The sequence below is a fragment of the Dipteris shenzhenensis genome, chromosome 31 (genome assembly GCF_047967505.1).
Source record: "Dipteris shenzhenensis isolate YYH24624 ecotype China chromosome 31, Dip_SZ_1.0, whole genome shotgun sequence".
Taxonomy (NCBI): Eukaryota; Viridiplantae; Streptophyta; class Polypodiopsida; order Gleicheniales; family Dipteridaceae; genus Dipteris; species Dipteris shenzhenensis.
This window is the reverse complement of record NC_141626.1, coordinates 39,585,234-39,606,564: the sequence shown is the minus strand read 5'-3', so window position 1 is coordinate 39,606,564 and position 21,331 is coordinate 39,585,234. Positions and strand designations below refer to the sequence as shown.

The 21,331-nt window shown below is 45.7% G+C and overlaps 1 protein-coding gene across 1 annotated transcript in view; it reads right to left on the bottom strand.

The window, feature by feature from the left end:
* The window catches only part of LOC147881451 (uncharacterized), a 576,232-nt gene that overhangs the window by 379,046 nt on the left and 175,855 nt on the right, over nt 1–21,331 (bottom strand). The window contains exons 11-12 of the mRNA XM_087402392.1: nt 5,531–5,748; nt 4,551–4,799 (exon numbers count right to left, since the gene is read on the bottom strand). Coding sequence (XP_087258518.1) covers nt 4,551–4,799; nt 5,531–5,748 — 467 coding nt within the window. The remainder of the gene's footprint in view (nt 1–4,550; nt 4,800–5,530; nt 5,749–21,331) is intronic.

Sequence of the window (21,331 nt, the reverse complement as noted above, 5' to 3'; positions counted from 1 at the left end):
CATTCTTGCTCTAATCTGCCATTTGTGCAATTTCCTCTGATCATTAGCAGTCAATTTAATCCGAGCATGTGAAAGGGAATCATTTTTTGATTCAGAGAGGGGCCTTAAATGTGAAAATTCAGTCAATTGTTGTGCTGCCCTTTTTGCCCATTTGACCTCATTCCTCCATTTAGTCATATGCCAGTTTCCGTACTCCCTAATGACATTCTGTATACGAGAGACAAAGCTGTCCCAAGCATAACCCATGTCCTCCTAGGCATGCAAAGGCAAGGGATGAATTGCAAGTCTGATCATTTGCTGGAAATAGTGATGTCGGAAATAAGCCTGATTGACATGCAACAATCTACTGGAAAGGGGTGGCAAATCATCCGGTGGCATACCAAGGTGCAGATTCATCCATAATGGGGCATGATCTGACAAGCCCAATGAGAAATCTATGAGGAGATGAGGAGATGAGGGCTAAAATCTGCATATTGTTGTGGGTAAAACAAATACCATCTGTCAAACCTTGCCTAGTATGTAGTAAGTGCATTATGATGAAAAGTAAATCTAGGCACTGACCCTTGGAGAAGCGGCCATAAATCTTCAGCCTGCACAGAATGAAGCATGCTATCCCATTTCTACCTTTCCAATGATAGCATATGAGATCTTGAAGTGGTGTTATCTCTTGGCAGAGGGGAATTAAAAAAATCTCCACATATGAATGCATTAGATCTCCATGGATATTTGCTTAAAGAATCCCATAAAGAAGCCCTCATGGCAGAGGTCTGGGAGGCATAGACTGATGCAAACTCAAGAATATCACCATTGACATTACATTGTATGACCATCCATCTACCACTGCTATCATTGAAGGCTAACTGAGGCTCCAGCTCATGTCTAACCATTATGCATACACCTGAGTAGGTAGTGGTACCAGCATAGTATATGTCATAACCGCCAAAATAATCATGATGACCAACCTTAGAGTGTTGATTATGCTCTTGCAAACAAACAATATCTGGCTGCATTTGATGTACATAATTCCATAAAAGCCTCCACTTTGAGACATTGCAGAGGCTCTGTACATTGTATGTAAATCACTTAAGTGTTTGATGCATGAAAAAGGTATATACAGTAAAGTATAAGTATAGAACAAGATGTCAGAGAGGCAAAGCCTCTACCTGCATGGGCTGCGTTCCCTCACCCCCACCCAATTTTGAAGGATAGGAGCTGAAGTAGAAGCCTGTCCTGGTGAGGGAGAAGAAGCATCCCATTGACGAGATTGAAAGGGGCGTTGCTTCAATACAACCACCTTCTTAGGCTGTTGAAAACCATCCCGATCAGTATCCGCAGATTCCTTCATCTTCTCTTTTTCTTTATCTTTCGCTTTTCCAGCAAGTGATTGCACCTGATTAATTGGTTTGGCATTCTTTGCTCCATTTCTATTTGCTGTCTTAACTTGCAAATTCTCATTCTTTTCCCGTGTTTGGGGCGGCCAGGCATTGGGAGGGGGCTGATGCAGAACCATTGGGCATTCAGAGGCTAGATGCCCAAACTTGTGACAGGCAAAACAAGCTCCTGCAAACACACCCCATTTCAATTCAAAATACTTTTTTCCCAATTGCACTCCCTCAACTTCCACTGCAATAGAAGGAGGGGTAGGTGTACCAGTGTCCCAGAGAATGCAGAATCTATTACGGTTTCCCATAGGGCGTGGAGGACAAATGACCTGTCCCAAAGAAGCAGCCAAGCCAGGCAATTCTTCATGCCTATAGTATGGGAAGTTAACAACCTCAACCCATACAGGTCATATAAGACTTTGATAATCCTTGTTTGGGGACCAGGGCATAGCATGTATCATCTGCTTCTCGTAAGCCTCTAGATGCAAAATATACTCCCTCTACAAAGCATCCTCCAAGGATGGACTTAATCCACTGTGCAGGAAAGAAAATTATTACCGCGGTTTGAGATAACTTACTGAGAGGATTCACGAGGGATGGCAATTTCAATTTGTATGTGACCTCTGGGACTGGTTTGCCCCATTCCTGTCGTGACTGCTGAAAGTCATCCTTAAGTGTATCAAACACGTATTGAGCTTCCATTGTAAGTTCATCATCTTGTGTTGTAGGCTGTGAAGGGCGGCGCTTAGCATCTGCAGGTCTTTCTTTTTGAGCATATGTACAAACATCCGAACCTGAAGCCATGATTGAAATATGACAAGGCAAGAGGGACTGTACGGAGGGGTACAGAATCTAAACAAGCGAGACACATGACTGTACGAAAAAGTACAGGAGTACAACTCAGGATTGTATGGAAAAGGTACAGGATTGTACGGGCAAGACGAGATTGTACGGATATACGGAAGAAACTGAACCGTACGGAGATGCTGACGGGGCACGGGAAGACTGTATGGATACACGGAGGAGACTGTTCGGAAGAAACTGAATTGCACGGAGATGCTGATGGGGCACGGGCCACAATCCAAAGCGCTCCAAGCCAGATCCTCTGAGCTACTGGACAGCTCCATAAGCAGTGAGAAATAGTCTCCATAGCTCTGATTGTACATCTGTGGCAGCTACCATCCACCCGCATCTGCTCAAGCCACGGGCCCAATGGGAGACCACTGTGTGCGACCATCCAGAAGAAATAGGATATCTTCTGTAGACGCAGGCTAGACCACAGGTGGGTCCAAAATCTGATCTAACCTCCTCGAGCACCTACTGCGCACTCTAGTGTCTCTCCTGTGAAGGGGTCCAGGCCATTGCGTCCATCTGGATGCAACGTCCAATCCGCGTGGTGTATGAGAAGAAAGGCACCTCCTCCACTCTCTCTGAGAGACCTGCTCTGACCGGCCCAGACCACTCTCTGGGGTCCCACTGTATCTCGGTGAGAGGGCATCCCTCCCATAACCATAGTCTCTAGTGGGGGGCATCTAGTTCTGTGATGCAAGAAGGTCGATCGACCACTCCTTGCCCAAGCGTCCCACTACTCTGACCCTATGCCAACCCACCTGGCCTAACACCCCGTCCATCTCCTGATCCCCTATGATCCAAGGCTGCAGTAGTCCTCCCAGTCCCACATAATATCCCACATAATAGAACCGCGCGCTCGTGGGGGCTGGCGGCTGTGAGTACAGTTGAATCCTCAGAGGTACACCCATCCTAGAGGACTGTCCTAGCCAGTGTGCCGGAGTGAAAACCTTCCCTCCCTCCAAGAGTCCGGAATAGCTATCTCTATCTCCACCATCCTCTGCCCCTCTCAAATGAGAAAGGACCTCCAATCATGCCTCTGCCTCTGCTGGGAGTCTAGACCATGTCCGCAGGGAGCGAGCCGGGCCGTTGTCCCACTGTGCCCAACCAATGTGTAGCCGCTGCCCTAGCATCAAACCATCCTGGTCTCTGACCTTCGGGTGCCAGATAAGCGGCTGGCATGCAAACTCCTCTGCGTACCGGGGGCTGACTCGGATGAGACCTCCTGAGATCCACTGCCAGACCCTCAAGAGACTCCTCATCAGGGGTGAGCCCTTCCCCGTGAGAAAGGCCTCCAAAAAGATCCACCTGTGAGACGGCTGCCACCACTGACCACCTGTGCGGGGGGTGTTCCTCAAGAGACCACACTGCAGGAGAAGTTTCCAGGGCTCCATGCGTGGAGTGAGACCCTTGACTATCAACTTCCTAACACGGCTTTGCTCTACATCTCTAGATCTATAATACCCAGGCCTCCCTGTGCTTGTGGTAGTATCATTGTCTGCCACACAACTCTAGCTCTGGTGTTGCGAGTGCCATTTGATCCTGCCCAAAAAGAGGATAGAGATTGGATGCTTGTTTGCGGCTATACCCTCGAACCTCGCCCCTCATCTTAAAGACGTCCGTTTGTTGGGACGTGGTTTCTTCCAAGTTGTTCTTGATTCTCTAGACGCCGTGAGCACCCTGCTCAAAGCCAACCCTTTTCAGTTAGGTTACATGAAGATCTTTTTGTTCACTTTGGGTTTTGGCCGAGTAGAAGAGGACAAGGGTGGCACTACCCTCTTCATCCGATTTCTCGGACTTTCTTAGGTTTATCATCGACTCCTCAATTTCATTGGAGAGGTGTTTGGCATTGTTACTGCAATCCCCCCTCCCTGGATTGCCTTCCTCAGCCCATAGAGGAAATCAAGTCAGACGGGGTGCCAAGAGTTAGGGTCTTGGTGGAAGATCCTAACTTATCTGATGATCACATCATGCTTCAACACCCGGATGGTTCCTTCTTTCAACAAAGAGTCGAAATCGTGGGTAGACAGGACCAGTGCAACTAAGGAGTTTATTAATAGAATGTTCGTTTCTCTAAGAAAAACATTTGGCATCCTCTCAGGTGCTTAATATTTCTCATCCTTATTCTGAGAAGTAAGGCATTTCAATTTCCCTTGAAGAAAACAAATTCTCATTTAAAAATAAAGAAAATTCTGCTTTAAACAAAACCTCCTTTTATAAGCTATATATGTTTTCTGATTAGGTACTGACACCAAAGTTCCAAAGTAACAGTGTCCTCCACTTCAACAGTACAAACAGCTTGTCATAATAGAATTATACCAGTGGCATGAGAGTTTTTCTTAATCCCAACCTCCGGAGCCTCAGCACAAAATATGACACCATTTTCTCCTCCAGTAAATAGCCTTCCTTCTGCGACTATAACAGAAGTGATCCCTCCCATATAGCCATCATACAATTGAATGTCAACCACCTTTTGAGGCTGACGTAATGGATCTAAAACAGCATTCCTTATTTGCAAAGCACCATCCTCAGCTCCTGTAACAAGTGTGGAAGTCTCTGAATGGTGCACTGCATCATGAAAATAAGATTGTTGAATTTCCATGGGACAGGTTCATAAACAAAGAAACTGAGCATCTATTCAAGAAGATATATTTGAAAAGGCAAGAGATATACAGGAAAAGCATTCCTGTATATCTATTCAATAGGACATATTCAACTGAACATCTATTTAATAACACATTGAAAAGGAAAGAGATATAGAGGAAAGGCATTCCTGTAGATGGATGAAGTTTACTATAATCATGAATTTGAACCAAGTACACGAGCTCAACAAAACCATTGGAAAAGGAAGAGTTTCAAATTTCATTATTTTAATGGTTTCTTGGGTGATCCGTCATCTAGGACTGTAAATTGTGATTGTTATCCGTACACCTCTAAATAGAAAGGAGCAATTTTTATTTAATATTTTTACAACAAAATTGCATTCATAAAAGCATTGCAAAATGGGGTCAAAATAACACAGAAGAATTACGTCACAGATCTTACACAATCTCTGAAATCAGAAGAACAGATGCACAGGTCACTCCAACGCAAACAGTTACAAGGCATATAGGTTTCCTAGAGCATGGGAATATGTCATTATCTCTAATTCTTCATATTATTATTAGAGATTGTACTACAAGAATGTAAAATCCCTCTCCTAAGATATCCTCCTGATATAGTACATTTTTGGATTCTAAAAATATAACGTACATCTTTCCCAATAAAAATTGCATCGATGAGAGGGGATACGGACATACTCAAGGCAGACCCAGGCTTTGCATGACCTGGAGAATTGAAGTGAGCATGAAGAGGGGTACCGCTTGGCCCAGTCCAACCTTGCTGACTTTCTGGAATTCGATATTGTTGTAGCTTCTTGTCCTGTCCCATTCCCCAAATCACCTTCCGCTCTACCATCTCCTTTTCAAGATAATATTTTCCAACAACAATGCTGAAAAGTGGAACTTGTGTTCGGAAACTGTAAAAGAGAAAAATCGGAGACCCAAAAGTTAATACTTGTAAGCTAAGGCTGATGCACAAAACTAGAGTACCACAAGTGAAATTTTATTTGAGGATGCATAAGGTAGCACTACATAAACAATAAGATCCTTGTGTTTTTATATTGTACCCTTCATTGGGAAGTTGTATTTTCCTTGGTGTCACTAAGCAGTTTATTAATAGATGTTTCTTTTCTCTGAAAAAACAAAAATGTAAGATCAATCTACAAAGTTCCCTTGGATTTGATATAGGAAGCAGGATGCTCACCAGGTAGGCTGATTCTATATTCAGATCAGCACAGCCTGTGCCAAACAAACTGTCTCCCTCAGTTAGATACTACCTTCCAAGACTTTCAATCATCACTTGGATTTCTCATGTTCTTAATCACAGAGTACTCTCATCACCACTTAGATTCATCTATAATAACATCACCACGTAGATTTCACCTACGGTATCAGATTTCATCACCACTTAAATTTAGCAAAACTTGGGGGAGACAATTTGGGTGGGAAGAGTAAGGTGCAGATTGAAAATAAGTTTTTGAAGCCCTCCATCCTAGTCACAACTCTCACCACTGAAGCAAGGATTAGCTCCCACAATCATTTCGAATCCCTCCATCCCATTTGCAACTCTCACCACCAAAACAAGGATTAGTTCCCACTTCATTCCACCCTTTCTTACACTAGTTACAATGTCTGGAGAAGCCCAAATAATATTGTAATATTGCCTATAGAAGCTGTCCTAGTTGTGCCTACAGCCTACAATACTGATCATCTTTCCAGCACCAATGCCACCACTTCCAAGAGAATTCCCCCCCCCCCCCCCCCCCTCCCCCCGAAAAGGACTTCTATTAAGTATGAAAGAAACTCCCGTAGCAAAGTTGTAGGGAAAACTACATCATGCAAGCATAAGAGAACAAAACCCAAATAGGACAAAATCAAGCTCCAGTAATAGAGCTAGAAAAAATCCAAGCTTGCGGGTGAAAGTGCCCTCTCAACCCTATGGTGGCGGACTCCAAGAAAAACAACGAGCCGCTCCACTCTCTGTAGGAACAAAGTGGAGACAGGTTGTGAACACAAGTGAGCAAGAGTGCACACACAAGAAAGCTCCAATATAAATTTTCAAAATGAGATGGCACTTTCAGCCTCAGCCTTGGTTTCTTTCCACCTCACTCTGAGGGGTTTTTTTATTATCCTCATGATTTCATGATGTATTCCGCTTTGAGCTTGCTCTCGCGGGTTTTTGTTCTTACTTAATAGAAGTCTTTTTCATGGAAAAAAAAAAAAAATGAAACAATACAAGTACTTGGTATATATAGTACCCTAGTACTACTGGTCAACCATATGGTTGACTTTATTCCTACAACACCATTGGATCTTTGTAATCTCTTACAAATCCCCCCTCAAAGATATGGCTGAAAGTACCCTAGAAACATCTTAGGTGTACCCTGCAGTACCTAAAGTACCATGGTTGCACAAATTCATCTAGATGGATATGCAACCTATGGGAGTATATGAAAACAATGTCATTGTGAATCACTTCACAACCCCCCTTGACATTGTGAGAATGTCTCTGATCCCAACCATATTGATGTCGTAAGAAAAGATCTGTTGACAGGGTTTTGGTGAAGATATCCGCCACATTGTCCTCAGATGGACAATAGATGAGATCACTGAAGCCATTAGAAATACAATCCCATACATAATGATAATGATTTTCAATGTGTTTCATGCGAGCATGAAAGACAGGATTGTTGGCTATGGCAATGCAACTCTGGCTGTCATAGAAGATAAAGTTTGCTTCGCCATCCTGTGCATGATGCAAGTCATGCAAAAGCTTCTTTAACCACATTAACTCCATAGTGGCTGAATTTGCAGCTTTGTACTCTGCTTCACTAGAGGAAAGAGAGACTCGCTCTTGCTTCTTACTGAGCCATGAGATACAGGTTGAACCCAATGAGAAGCAATAGCCAATAGTAGACAGTCTGTCGTCAATGTCCCTTGACCAATCTGAGTCGGTGAAACCACTTAGCTTTAGATCACAATCTGAAGCATAATGCAAGCCAAGAGAGAGAGTGCCATGGACATATATGAGAACCCTCTTTGCTGCATTCCAATGTGTGATTGTGGGACAATGCATGAACTGGCTCAAAAGCCTTGTGGCGTAGGCAATATCAGGCCGTGTGGAGCATGGATATATCAAACTGCCAACGAACTGCCTATACAAGGTGCCATCAAACTTTTCAGCAGCATCATGCTTACTCAGCTTGAGTCCTTTTCCAATGGAGTAGCCACAAGCTTACAGTTCTCCATTTTAAATTTCTGCAACAACCTCTTCGAATACTTTGTCTGTGAAATAGAAATCCCATCATGGGTCTGCCAAAATTTAATGGCAAGACAATAGTGCAATAGGCCCAAATCTGTCATGTCAAAGTTGTGACATAAATTGTTTGCTACAGCCAATACCTTCTGATCATAAGGTTGAGCATCAAGCTTGTATAAGCCTTTGTCATATGTGCCTGTTGCTACAACCTCGTACCCTTTCTTTGGATCCTTGATCCTGCATTGGTTATCCAGAAATTCGACCAACATATGTTGATCATGGGCAATGTTTGAAACTGAAATCAGATTTTGCCTCAAATCTAGAACATACCAAACATCTCGGATATACTTAACTTTCCCATTATCAAGCTGAATGGGAATGTGCCCAACTCCGATGATGTCTTGAGAAGCATCATTGGCACATGTAACCTGTCTTCCATGAACAGGTGTGATGCTCTCAAACCACTTTTGGCAAGGAGTCATGTGCTTAGTAGCACCACTGTCGATATACCATGTATCACTTGCAACAAGGGAAGCATTCCTAGATTGATTTTCAGCATTCAAATCCCCCCTGGCATCCATCTTCTCACTAAATGCAGCAAACACAAAATCTCTATCACCTTGGGCAAGATGAGCTTCACCATGTGCATCTGAAGCACGAGTTTCAGTGGGGGCAACAAAATTACTGCTAGAGCTGTCCCTTTGCCTCTTCATTTTTTGATTGGAAATCCTTTTTTGACACTCTGCGATGTAATGCCCTGGCTTCTTGCAATAATTGCATTTGCCCTTTTTCTGATTTTTGCTTGAACTGCTTGCATTCCCCTCCTTGGGCTGAGTTGTATGGCTGTGTTTTGGCTCAAACTTTTTTTGAAATTTGCCCTTTCTACCCATGGCAAGTGCTTGCTTACCCTAACAAGAGGATTTGGCAAAATTTGAGCATCTCTCCTCTTTCTGCAATAAAAGCCCAACTAACTCATCGAACGAGAGTGGTGTTGCCCTGAGAACAATGGTCAATGAAGTGACGAATGTGCCATATGAGGGCACTAAGCTATTGCTCTTGACGAATGTGCCATATGAGGACGCTAAGCTATTGAGAGTAATAGAGACGAGCTTCTTGTCTTCTATTTCCCCATCAATACTTGCGAGCTGATCACGTAGATCAGTGATCCTGGCAATATGATCAGTGATGGCCTGGCCTTCCTGCATCTCGAGATCCTTGAGCTGATTTGTCAAGGCAATGGCCCTTGCCTCATTCTTAAACATGTTTGCCAATCTTTCCCATGCTGCCTTTGCATCCTTGCACGACTTGATAGTCATCATAATGTGCCTCTTCACATTTGTGGCAATCAAAAACATCGCTTGGGCACTACAGTAGTCAAACTTCTTCTACTCCTCCGTCGATGCTATGGGACTAGCAAGAGGGGCTATAGCAGTCTCTTGTCTGCCTGTAGTTTGACCCAAAGAAGCTGTGCTGGATGTAGATGAGCCTGCTGGCCTCACCTCATCCCCACTAACAATATCCCACAAGCCCTTACCAACCAAGATGTTCTTAAGCATGAATGACCACAAGGCATAGTTTGGTCCATCCAGCTTGTCACCCTCGGACAAATTGCCAAAATTGTCTGAAAGAGTCGACATGATGCAAAATGGGATACCCACAAGCTGCAAATGTACCTGCAAAAAGAACTACAAGTCCCAAAAGTGCAACTGGCTGCAAATGTGCTTGCAAATCCCAAACTAATACTGGCTATAAATGCAAAGTACGACTGGCTGCTCTGAAATCCCACTGACTGCACAATGCAATCACTGCAAAAATGGCATCAACCAATCACGGCACTCTGCTGCAATCTGAAGTACAATCCCAAACTGAAAATGCACAACCCAAATCTGAAAGAGAGCAACCATGAGTGCTCAAATGCATCCAACGAAGCTCAAAAGCATTCAAAAGTGTAAAGTAATTGCAAATGCACCCAACAATACAGAGTATTTGCAAATGCACTTGAGAGTGCAAGAGTATGGGCTGCAAAAACAGTCCCGAAGCGAAATACACAGCTCAAAACACTTACTAGAAGTGCAACTTGGCCCGAACCACCTGCAAAACATTCCACTGATTGTGTGGGCAAGCCGAAGATGACAAAGGAGCTGAAGTGAGCCGTTTGGAGCTAAATGAACCTGTCGGGAGTACTTCTGAACACAACACACGTGTAGAGAAGAGCCTGGATTTGCTGGAACACACCCGGGAGAGGCTGAGCTGAAAAAAGTCCAGATCTGAGAAAAAACGTCGAAAAACAGTCAAAAACTAGTCGAATTGCCTTCTAACAAGTCGTACGGATTCGAAATCAGGTTTTGACAAGTTGTATGGACTCGCAGCACTGTCGCACAACTGTATGGATGGAAAAAAGAAAGGTTTTTTTTTTTGTTTTTTTCCCCTTCCCCCCCTCGTTTGAAATGGTGCGGGATAGATTTGTTTGTATGCGGGCAGCTCCGAAATTTTGAAAAACGTCGAAATCAGACCTCAAAAGGTCAAAAAACAGCTGCTGGACTGTTGGAGCTACCTCAAATGAAACCTAGAGAGCTGAATGTGAGAACCAGGAATGCGCACTGGAGCACCAAGCTTGCGGGTGTCTGGAAGCAAGCGCGGGAATGGGCTCTAGAGACGGAAGCGCTCTGATACCAAATGTAGGAACAAAGTGGAGATAGGTTATGAACACAAGTGAGCAAGAGTGCACACACAAGTAAGGTCGAATAGAAATGTTCAAAATGAAACAATACAAGTACTTGGTATATATAGTACCCAAGTACTACTGGTCAACCATAGGGTTGACTTTATGCCTACAACACCATATCTTTGTAATCTCTTACACTCTCTAAAGAAAACAGTCCTCCTGGAAGAGGTTGCTCATGAAGACCCTGCATACTCCCCCAAATGGCCATCAAGGTGTGTATCTCCACTTGAGGCAGGAGAACATTACTATATGGTTCAAATGAAAAAATACTTCCATAGTTCCTATCCTGACAACGACAAGAGTCCTCTAACCAATACCTTGCATAATCAAGCTCTACTCTGCAAGTATGTATGGGTCTATTACATTGAGGCCTCCTTTGTTCGTGGGGAGAATCAAAGTCTCCCAATCCCATCCTGGTTCTGATGTCTGTCGAACCATTAGTCCACTCCAAAGAAAAATCCTTATGGGCCATTTTAGATGAGTAATGAAATCCCTAGAATGGCACCAACAAGAGAAAACAAACCATGTCGTGACCAATAAGAGCTGGTGGACCACCACTGCCTTGGAAGCAAGGTCAAGTTTGGATGAGCTCCAAAAAAGAAGCTAGCATAGGGGGCAAATTGCTGTGAATGAGAGATACCCACACCGACCTCGGAGCCCAAGTACTTGACGGAAATACCCCTCTAGATCTAAGAAAAACCAAAATTAGCCCCCCAGATTGGAGTGTCCTCATCACTAATCCAAAAGCCATTGAATTTGTTCCAATTGATGTGTGTATCTACTACAATACAAAACAAATCCAAGGCTTCTCTAAAAGATGCCAGGTTCTATGAGTGCCATGAGATTTGGATTCCCATTTTCAAATTTTCATGGTTTCATTGGGGAGGACCATAACTTACATATCAAGGTATACTTATGTGCAAACACAACGATTGTGGAACATCTGGATAAGTTGGCTTACCTAGCACAAACATAAAAGACCAATTGTGAACTTGGTACATTCAACTACAACTTGGCTTGATTCTTGACTCTGACGGGTGCAAGAGTTGGTACACAAAGTAATTGAAAACTTACATTCAAAGTTGCTAAAATTACAGAACTTTTCATTAGGGGTTTAAATAAGCAAATTCAAATGTTCATTGGAAGATATATAGCAATGGCAATCGCGAAACAATGTCACTATAATCTTACCGTGGGCAATGGTGATCAAGTTCATCAAAATGGGCCACCAAACCCTATTCTTAATATATGGAAAGGTCAATGTTTAAGAAGTCTCCTAACATTCTTGATGCTTATGAGTGAAGTACTTTAGTTGATGTCAATCAAATGAAAGACGGAGGGAATGTTACTTCTCTTCACAAGACACCACTATCTTTTCACTTTTTAATGCATTAGTCTTAGGGCTGCAACACGTATCTCTAGCTCCCTTGATCATCGGGTGCTCAACTACACTATCTACCTATTTTTAGTCTCATAGGCATCTTTGTCCTTTTGTCACACATGGTAATAAAAACAAGAGTTGCCATTGTTTAAGGAAGGTAAATTTATGGCTACAAGGAGAAATTTACAAGAGGGTAGCGGAAGAGGGAAGATATGCAGCAGCTAAAAATGTCAAAATTGTAGGAACAAGAATGGGGAAGAGTTGTGAACACAAGAGAACAAGAAGCGAACACAAGTGAACTCCAACTGAAATGTTCAACCAAATGAAGTACAAGTACTTGGTATATATGTCCAAATACTAGAGCACACAAAAACTCTAAAATAGACTAAGTCCTAGTCTAACCTAGGCCACCATATTATTGTATACATATTTAAAATCTCCCCTCAATGATATGGCCAAAATGCTCTGGAATGATCTCAGAAGCACCTGCAGTACCTAAAGTACCATGATTACACAAATTCATCCACATGTGGATATAGCAACCTATGGGAGAACAAAAGAAAACAATGTCATTTTACAACTCGCCCGGACATTGTTCGAATGTCTCATATTCCCAAGCCATGTCAATGTCGTGTGAAGAGAGGCGATGACAGGCTTTTAGTGAAGATATCTGCAGTGGAACAATGTGTGAGATCAATGAACCATCTGTGATACAATCCCGCACATAATGATAGTGATATCTATGTGTTTCATGCGAGCATAAAATACAAGATTGTTTCCAATAGCAATGCAACTATGGCTGTCACAGAATATCAGATTTGCATCACCATCCTGAGCATGATGCAAGTCGTCATGCAGAAGCTTCCTTACCCACATATATTCTGAATTTGCAGCTTTTTATTTTGCTTCATTGGAGGAGAGAGACACGCGGTCTTGCTTCTTACTAAGCCATGAGATGCACGCTGGGCCCAATGAGAAGCAATAGCCAAAAGTGGACCTGCGGTCTCATCGATTCCCCTGACCAATCTAAGTTGGTGAAGCCACTCATAGAAATGTCACCATATGAAGCATAATGCAACCCATAGGAAAATGTACCCTGTACATATATGAGAACCCTCTTCGCTGCATTCCAATGTGGCTCGCCTGGATCCACTCTCGCACCTGTGTCCTTGTAGGAGTGAGGCCCACAATTTTGCCCACGATCGTTGTGTCTTGGAGGGACTGAATTGCTTGCTGTACCTATTGCTTGTTGGTTGGGGAAAGAAGGACCTTAACAACGGTTGTGGGATTTGAGGGTGCTACCATAGAGCCCCTCTGACCAGACTAAGGGTCACCACTAAGATTTTATTTCGCCAAACAAGCACAAACACTCCCGCGGCAGGGAGCAAAAAGATTAAAAAGGGGGGGGGGGGAGAGATGTCAAAGGAGGAGGCAAACAATAGGAAAGGAGGGGAGCAGAAGAGGGAAGGAGGAGGGAAGGAGGAAGAAGGCAGGGAAGGAGGAGGGGCGGTGGGGGATGGCAATGAAGAGGAGGCAGAAGAAGCGGGGGGATAGAGGTGGAGAAAGCGGGGGGGGAGGCAAGGAAGGCGAAGAGGAGGCGGGGGGCAGAGCGGAAGGAGGAGCGGGGGGGGAATGATGGGAGGCAGAGGAGGATATGGCAGGGGGAGGATGAAGAGAAGGCAAGGGAGGTGGAAGAAATGACCGGGGGGTGGAAGAGCAAGCGGGGGGGAGGAGTTGACCAGGGGGGAAGGCAGAGGAGGAGGGTATAGGATAACCCATTGTAGTGAAGAGATAATTACAAATGTTGCACTAGTACAAAATTCCATAGCATATGGTGGAACTAGAGGGTGACCACATCCAGGGGGTCACCATTTATGGAAGAGGAGTCTTCCTCATCTAGGTGCAAGAGTGGATCCAGGCGAGCTTGGCTCTAGAGGGTGGCAACATCTAGGAGGTCACCATCTATGGAAGAGGAGTCTTCCTCGTCTAGCTCAGCTCCCCCGATATTGCCTCGACACTCGTGGAGCAGAGCCCCAGCCTCCTTGGCCCGCATCTGGTGTACCTCTTTCCTTAGTACCATAGCTTTATTGTGGAGGACATGGACACGACACACCATGTTTTTCCTTTTTTTCAGTTACGCTCCGCTTCCTAGGGCTCCCAAAGGAATATAGAGCCATCTTCCCCTCCATTGGTCGAGAATTTGGCACTGTGCTGGAGTCTCCACCAGATTCGGCCACATCAGTGATAGCAGATGACGGGGTCCCCAGGATCAAACTAGTGGTTTCCCAGAGTCCCTCCCATAGTTGATCCTCCAAGAGACCCTTGAAGGGGCCTTATCTCACCGACATCAGCCGCGACACACAGAACAAGTTTGTTCAGGAGCACAGCATCCTGGACAACATCTTTACGTTCTGGGAGGTAGTGGATTGGGCCAGGGAGGGGTCACAAGCCTTTTCCGGTTATTTCCATACTCAGTACCTTTGGGGCTACTGTTTTGTATGAAGTTTTTCAAGCATTAATAGAAGGTTCTTTTCTTTGGGAAAAAAAAACGGGCTTTGTACTTCTCAGTTGTACCATCTACATGATACTTTATTTTGTAGATCCATTTGGTGCCAACCACATTCTTGTCAATGGGCACATCAACCAAGTCCTATGTAGCATTATTTTGAATGGATCTAATCTCAGCTTCCATGGCTTTCTGCCATGCCGGATTGCCCTGAGCATCCTTAAAGCGTTGAGGCTTAGTTTCAGCTTCCATCACTTGGGTCATGAGAGCAAAATTCACTTGCTTCTTAGCATTCTGAGTGCTGGCCCTAGTTCTCCCCAATATAGGCTGATCTTTAGCATTTGTAAGTGTCAACCTAGCCCATCTAGGAACTGAATTTTCAGCTGTCCCGCTAGAATAGAATCTAGAAGTGCATGAGTAACATCCTTTGCATGGCGTTGATAATGCTTCCAAATATTGGGCTGTCCCTCCCCATGAGCTAGACCCAAATTTGAAACATTTGAGGGAAAAGAACCCTCAACATGTGGCAACCCTCTCTTTCTCCTTCTTCCTGCACCCGCGTTCCCTGGGCAGTAGTTTCATGGACGGAGCTTTTTCAGTGTTGGAATCAGCCTTTTCACATCGATTGGCGAATGGATCCCCATTCAGCCAATCTCCGTCCACCTCCACCGGCCGCGAGAACCGTCATTTTTTCAGAAGACGAGCTGTAGCAGCTCAAGAAAGATGTGGAATTAGAGGGCTCCACATCACTTTTCGCCCGCATCTTTGGGTCACACCCTTCCAAATCACAGGCTAGAGACTGGATGCTGGCGGCGTTACTAGGAGACCTCGCCCCTCACCTCAAGGATATTCGACTTTTGGGACGTGGATTCTTCCAAGTGGTTTTCGACTCCCACGAGTCCACAGCCCATGTTCTCAAAGCTAATCCCCTGGCTTTGGGTTCGAGGAGGATCTTTCTTTTGCCCTACACCTTGGGCTTCGATCCTGGGCTTCGATCCGGTCAAGGAGGACAGGCAGGTCACATCACTGTTCATTAGGTTTCCTGGTCTTCCTCAGGTCTACCATCGACTGCTTGCTACTATCGGAGCCACATTCGGAGTGGTCACGGAGATCCCCTCCCTTCCTGGCATGCCTTCTTCCTTGGTAGAGGCAGTCAGTGCAGACGGGGTGCCTCGTGTTAGGGTCATTGTCTCTAACCCTAACATCTCAGATGACCACATTATGCTTCAGTGTCCAGACGGCTCTCTCTTTCGACAGAGAGTCGAGATTTCAGGTAGACAGAACCAGTGCAGAATTTGCAGGACCCTTGGGCACTTTGCTAGAGACTACCCAAGGAAGAGAAAAAGACCCAAGAGGTCTTCTGGTGTGGCTCCTTCACGTACTACCACGACTGCACCTCCCCAGCACCCTGTACCACGCACTCCAGGACCACCAAGAGCAACAGGGCGCCTTGCTTCGCGCACCCCAGGACCTCCAGGGGCAGCAGGGCGCCCAATGCCCGCAGCACACCCAGTACCACGATGGAGAGCTATCAATGTGGCTCCCTTACCTCAGGAGGAGACTTTTGATCTTGTTCAGACAGACGCCTTTCAGACTCCAGAGGTGGATGTTGCTGCAACCCCAGACACTACAGTTCCACATCAGGAGAGGCCTTTAGATCCACCAGCCCCAGTCACTTTGGTCTCTGACCCCTTGGTTTCTGACCACGAGGGGACTACAGGTACTTCTTCCCTGCAGACTGTTCCTGCCATATTCAGGACAACCGAGAAAGTGCAGGCGCAGATGAGGGCTCCTGATTCCTCTTCACCCCAGCCACAGGCCTCCTCAACCCCCAGCTCCAATTCTGCTAATAGAGGCCTGGCAGGTCCTTCTCCTCCATCTTCCACGAGTGCAGGTCTTCTTCGCACTCCTCAGCCAGACTTGCTTATCAGGAATTCTTTTTTGGCATTGGCAGATTTGGCGACTTTCATGGATGATGAGGAGTTTGTGCCCTCCACCTTAGGGGTCTCGGTCATTGGGATTCCTTCTGACAGGGCCTCCCTTTCAGCAGGTGTGGGGATCCTTTCACCTATTGAGTTTCCTGCCCTCAGCAGGAGTGTTTCGGCCCAGGGGAAGCTGGTCTCCTCTACTAGGTCGGGTAAGCCTTTCCATCCAGCATCCTCCTGTCGATGAGGATAGTCAGCTGGAACATACAGGGCCTAGGCGGAGTTCCACACCGTCGCCGTAGGCAGCTGATCCGGAACTAGCTTCATCCAGGCGTCACTCGAGGTGCCATTGATATCCTTTTTATCCAGGAACACAAGCTGGATGCCAGTGATTGCTCTAAGCCTGGCAAATTGCTTTCAGGACATACCTTCTGGTCGCCTGTTATGGGCACAAGGGGAGGTACTTGCATTTCGGTCTCTCTTTCTATTCTCCCCTTGGTTGCTAGTCATGGTATTATCTCCCCTTCTAGAGCTCAATGGATCATTATTTTAATTGGAGGGCGTAAGATTGGTCTTCTCAATCTTTATGCTCCCAACAACAGAGGGGAGCGGATCTCCTTTTGGAAGGAGTTACTCTCTTGGGCCCCCATTGCAGATTCTTGGATCAATGGTGGCGACTTCAACATGGTTGAGTTGCCTTCAGACAAAAAGGGAGGCAGACAGGGTGGAATTCATTCTTTGGAGAGGGCAGCCTGGGATGCCTTTCTCTTTCAGTTCAGTAGCAGAGACACTTGGTTGGATGATGCCTTTCATATTATGCCATAGTCACTCCTGTACTCTTGGTCGAACAGGAGAATACACATGCCCATTCATGCACAGATTGACAGATTTTATGTAGACGATTGGGCACTTGACAGAGGAGGATGTGTATGCATTTCTACTAGGGTTTCCACCTCAGATCATTTTCCAGTGGTGTTGCAGATTCTTGAGCCTCATCGGACAGGACGCTCTGCCAGTGTTAGGATTCCGGATGCTTTTTATGCAGAGGAGAGCCTCACGGAGGATATTCTACAGATTTGGGTTTCTCACATACAGGGTGGAGCTGTCCATCCATCTCAGGTAGCTGCAGGCTTATCCGGAATTAGTGACTATTATCATTCAGTCGCTGATTCTAGGAGACGTGAGATTCTCAAATGTGAGATTGGTATACGCCAGCAGTTAGCATCCCTTCAGAGGGAAGAGCAGAAGAGGCCCACAGATGCTTGGATTGAGGAGCGCCTTGTTGCAGCAAGGGCTCATTTGCAGACATTGTTGGATCAGAGAGCAGAGTATGCCTTTCATGCACGGGAATCCTTTTGGATTCAGATGGGTGGCAGGGTCAACAAACACTTTTACTCTACTCATGGGCCGAGACATAGTAGAGATAGTGTTTCGCAGCTTGTTGACTCAGACGGGGTGTTACAGTCAGATCTTGATGCTGTCATGCATGTAGCTTCAGATTTTTTTGCATCCCTTCTTACTGCAGATCCAGGCACACAGGCCATTGATGATTCCAGAGAGGTTATTTGGCAGTGCATCCTTGTATTGGTGAAGGATGAGATGTATGTTTCTCTGGATGCACCTTTCACCAATGCAGAATTCAAGACTGCATTACTAAAACCTTCACAAGGGCAAGTGCCCAGGTTCAGATGGACTTACCCCCTCCTTTTTTATTACTTTTTGGGAGCAGATTGGTGATCACATTACATCAGCCCTGTAGGGCGTGTGGGACTCTGGTGAGATGCCAGACTCACTCACAAATGGTCTCATTCATCTCATCCCAAAGGGGGGTAATAGGAATCTTGTGTCGCAATGGAGACCCATCACTCTTTTGGGCACTTTTTACAAGATTCTGGCGAAAGCCATCAGTCTGCAGCTACAGGTTTTTCTTCCAGATTTGATTCATGACATGCAGACAGGGTTTGTGCATGGCAGAAGTAGTTTTGATAATATTTTCTCATTTTGGGAGGCCTCAGAATGGGCCATGCAGAGCCGCCAGAGATTGGCCATTCTACTCTTGGACTTTGAGAAAGCTTACGACAGAGGAGACTGGGATTTCTTAGAGGGTACTCTATCTCGCTTTGGTTTTTCAGATGCATGGATTAGAGGAGTATCCTCTCTCTACAGATCAGCCCATAGCCAGTTGCTCATTGGGGGGGTAAGAGGGGACAGGTTTCAGATTTCCAGATCCGTCCGCCAGGGACGTCCTCTTGCCCTGTTTCTTTTTCTGTTTGTGGCGGAAGCTATGAGTATCTACATTAGATCTCAAGCTGATATTTATGGGCTGAGGCTTCCTATCGGCCAGGAAGAAGAGCTCCTGGATAGTGAGTTGGCAGATGACATGGCTGTTTTTTTGGATGCCTCCCCCAGGACACTCACTTTCTTCCAAACAGCCTTGGATTTGTTTTGCACGGCTGCAGGTGCACACATTAATTGGCATAAATCCAGTGGTTTTTGGATTTGCGAGGATGACACCCCGGATTGGGGTAATGATATTGGCTTCACTTGGGTACAGAGGGGCTTCTCCGTCAGATATTTGGGCTGCCAGGTTGGGGTGGGCATCTCTCCCTCACAACAGTTTGCTCCGGTGCTGGAAAGGATCAGAAGAAAGCTCCTTTTCTGGAGCTCAGCCAAATTGGACTTGGCCTCCAGGGTGTTGGTGGTTAACCAGGTTCTTCTAGCCACATCATGGTTTGTATGCTCTTGTTGGTGCCACTCTAGGGATTGTATCACTCAGCTTAAGAGGTCTGTACGAAACTTTTTATGGAGTGGTCTAGATGGCACAACTGATGTTACAGCCAGGGTGGCTTGGGAGACCTTGATTCTTCCTACAAGAGAAGGGGGTTTGAATATCATCGACCCAGATCTACAGTGCAGAGCTTTACTCTGCAAGTTCGTTGTGAGAGGGCTTATGCCAGGACAAGAGCCTTGGAAGGATTTTTTTATCAGATGCATACAATCTCGCATGCCCACTTCAGGAGAGGATTGGACACACAATACTAGATGGGTTTTCACCACAGCCCACCTCAGGTCTCCCTCTTCCCCTCTTATGGTTGCTATCCTGAAAGCATGGGCCAACTTCAAGAGCACTCTTCGCAGGATTTCCCCATCCACCCGTGAAGAGATTGAAAGGCAGCCTATCATGTGGAATGACAGGATTTTGGATGAGCTTGGCAGACCACTTGGAGCTTCTCCTTACATGTAGTGGCCAAGATGGGAGAGGGGCCCTGCATCTACAGTGGGAGCATGGAAAGCCTTCAGGAAGCTTCCTGCAAACCAACAGGCCCAGATGGTTCTTAATCTCAGAGGGAGTGCAGGGAGAGTCCAACAGATTGATGCAGCCTTGCCCTTGGATTGGGTGGACATAGATGACATGCCGATTACTTGCTCCACCTGGATGGGGGCATTTTCCAGATTGGGAGTTCCTTTACAGGTGATTGCTTTTCTTGACCCACATGAGGATGCCTTAGTATTTGATGTTTCTTCAGGGGGAAGGCTGTCCAGATCCACAGACGATATCTTGTTGGAGGTACCGTTTCAGCCAGTCAGGATAGTGGGCTTCATGGAGCATGGCTCTCTTTCACAATGGTACTTGGATCCTGATCCGCTTCTCCTCGCCCTTGGCTCATGGAGGCTGTGACTCTATGGAGGTGTCCCAATTAAGTTTTTGTAGTGGGACCCTGGGGAATGGGAATGGATAGATGAAGGGCACCGAGAGAAGGGCATCCCCTTCTTTCGTTACACGGTCAGTAATGCCAGGAAATTCCAGCTCAGCTCTAGGGGTTGGAAGCCTATCAGAGCTCCTCATTGGGAAAACTTTTAGATTTCTGCTGACTTGTAGAGAATTTTTTGGCAGAGGCTCTGGAAATCCCACCAGAATAGAAAAATCACTCTCTTCTTTTGGCTTTTTATTCATGGTGGGATAGCAGTGAACCATTGGAGATCCAAGTTCGGAGCTGACCCTTCTTGCCCTCGCTGCCTTTCTCCTTTGGAGACAATACAACACTGCCTATGGGATTGCAGACAGGCGAGAATCATATGGAAGGGGATTGCAAGACTTTTCAGCACTTTTGTTCGCCTACCTTTCTATATGACCTAGGGATCAGTGGCTTGGCTTACTCTTTTAGGGCCCCAGGTATTTTTTGAGAGACTTGACTCCTCTTGGGCTCTTCACATCCGATGACACCTTGTGGAGTCGTGCTCTCTAGAGGATGTTCCGGCCACTCTTTTCAGGGCTGCTCACTCCTCGGTCGAGACTCTCCAAGGGAGATCCTAGCTGGCATTGCAGCATGGCACATTTGGAGAGCCAGGTGCACTGAGGCTTTGGAGGGTTCTCAAGTTCACCCTTCTCAGATCTTGGCCAGTACTTGGACAGAACCATGCAAGGATCATCTCGAGCAGCCTCCTCCAAGAGAGTTAATTTTCTAAGAGATTGGAGAGACTCTCCCTTCTTTGCTGAGACTTCTACAGGGTTGAGATGGCATTTTCAGCCTCAGCCTTGGTTTCTTTCTACCTCATTCCTCTGAGGTGTTTTTATTACATGCTTAGCATGGTGTATTACCGCACAGAGCTTCTCTAGCGGGTTTCTTTCTTACTTAATAGAAGTCTCTTTTTTGAAAAAAAAAAAGTACTCCAGGTGATTTATGGCATGCTAGGTTCGGTCAT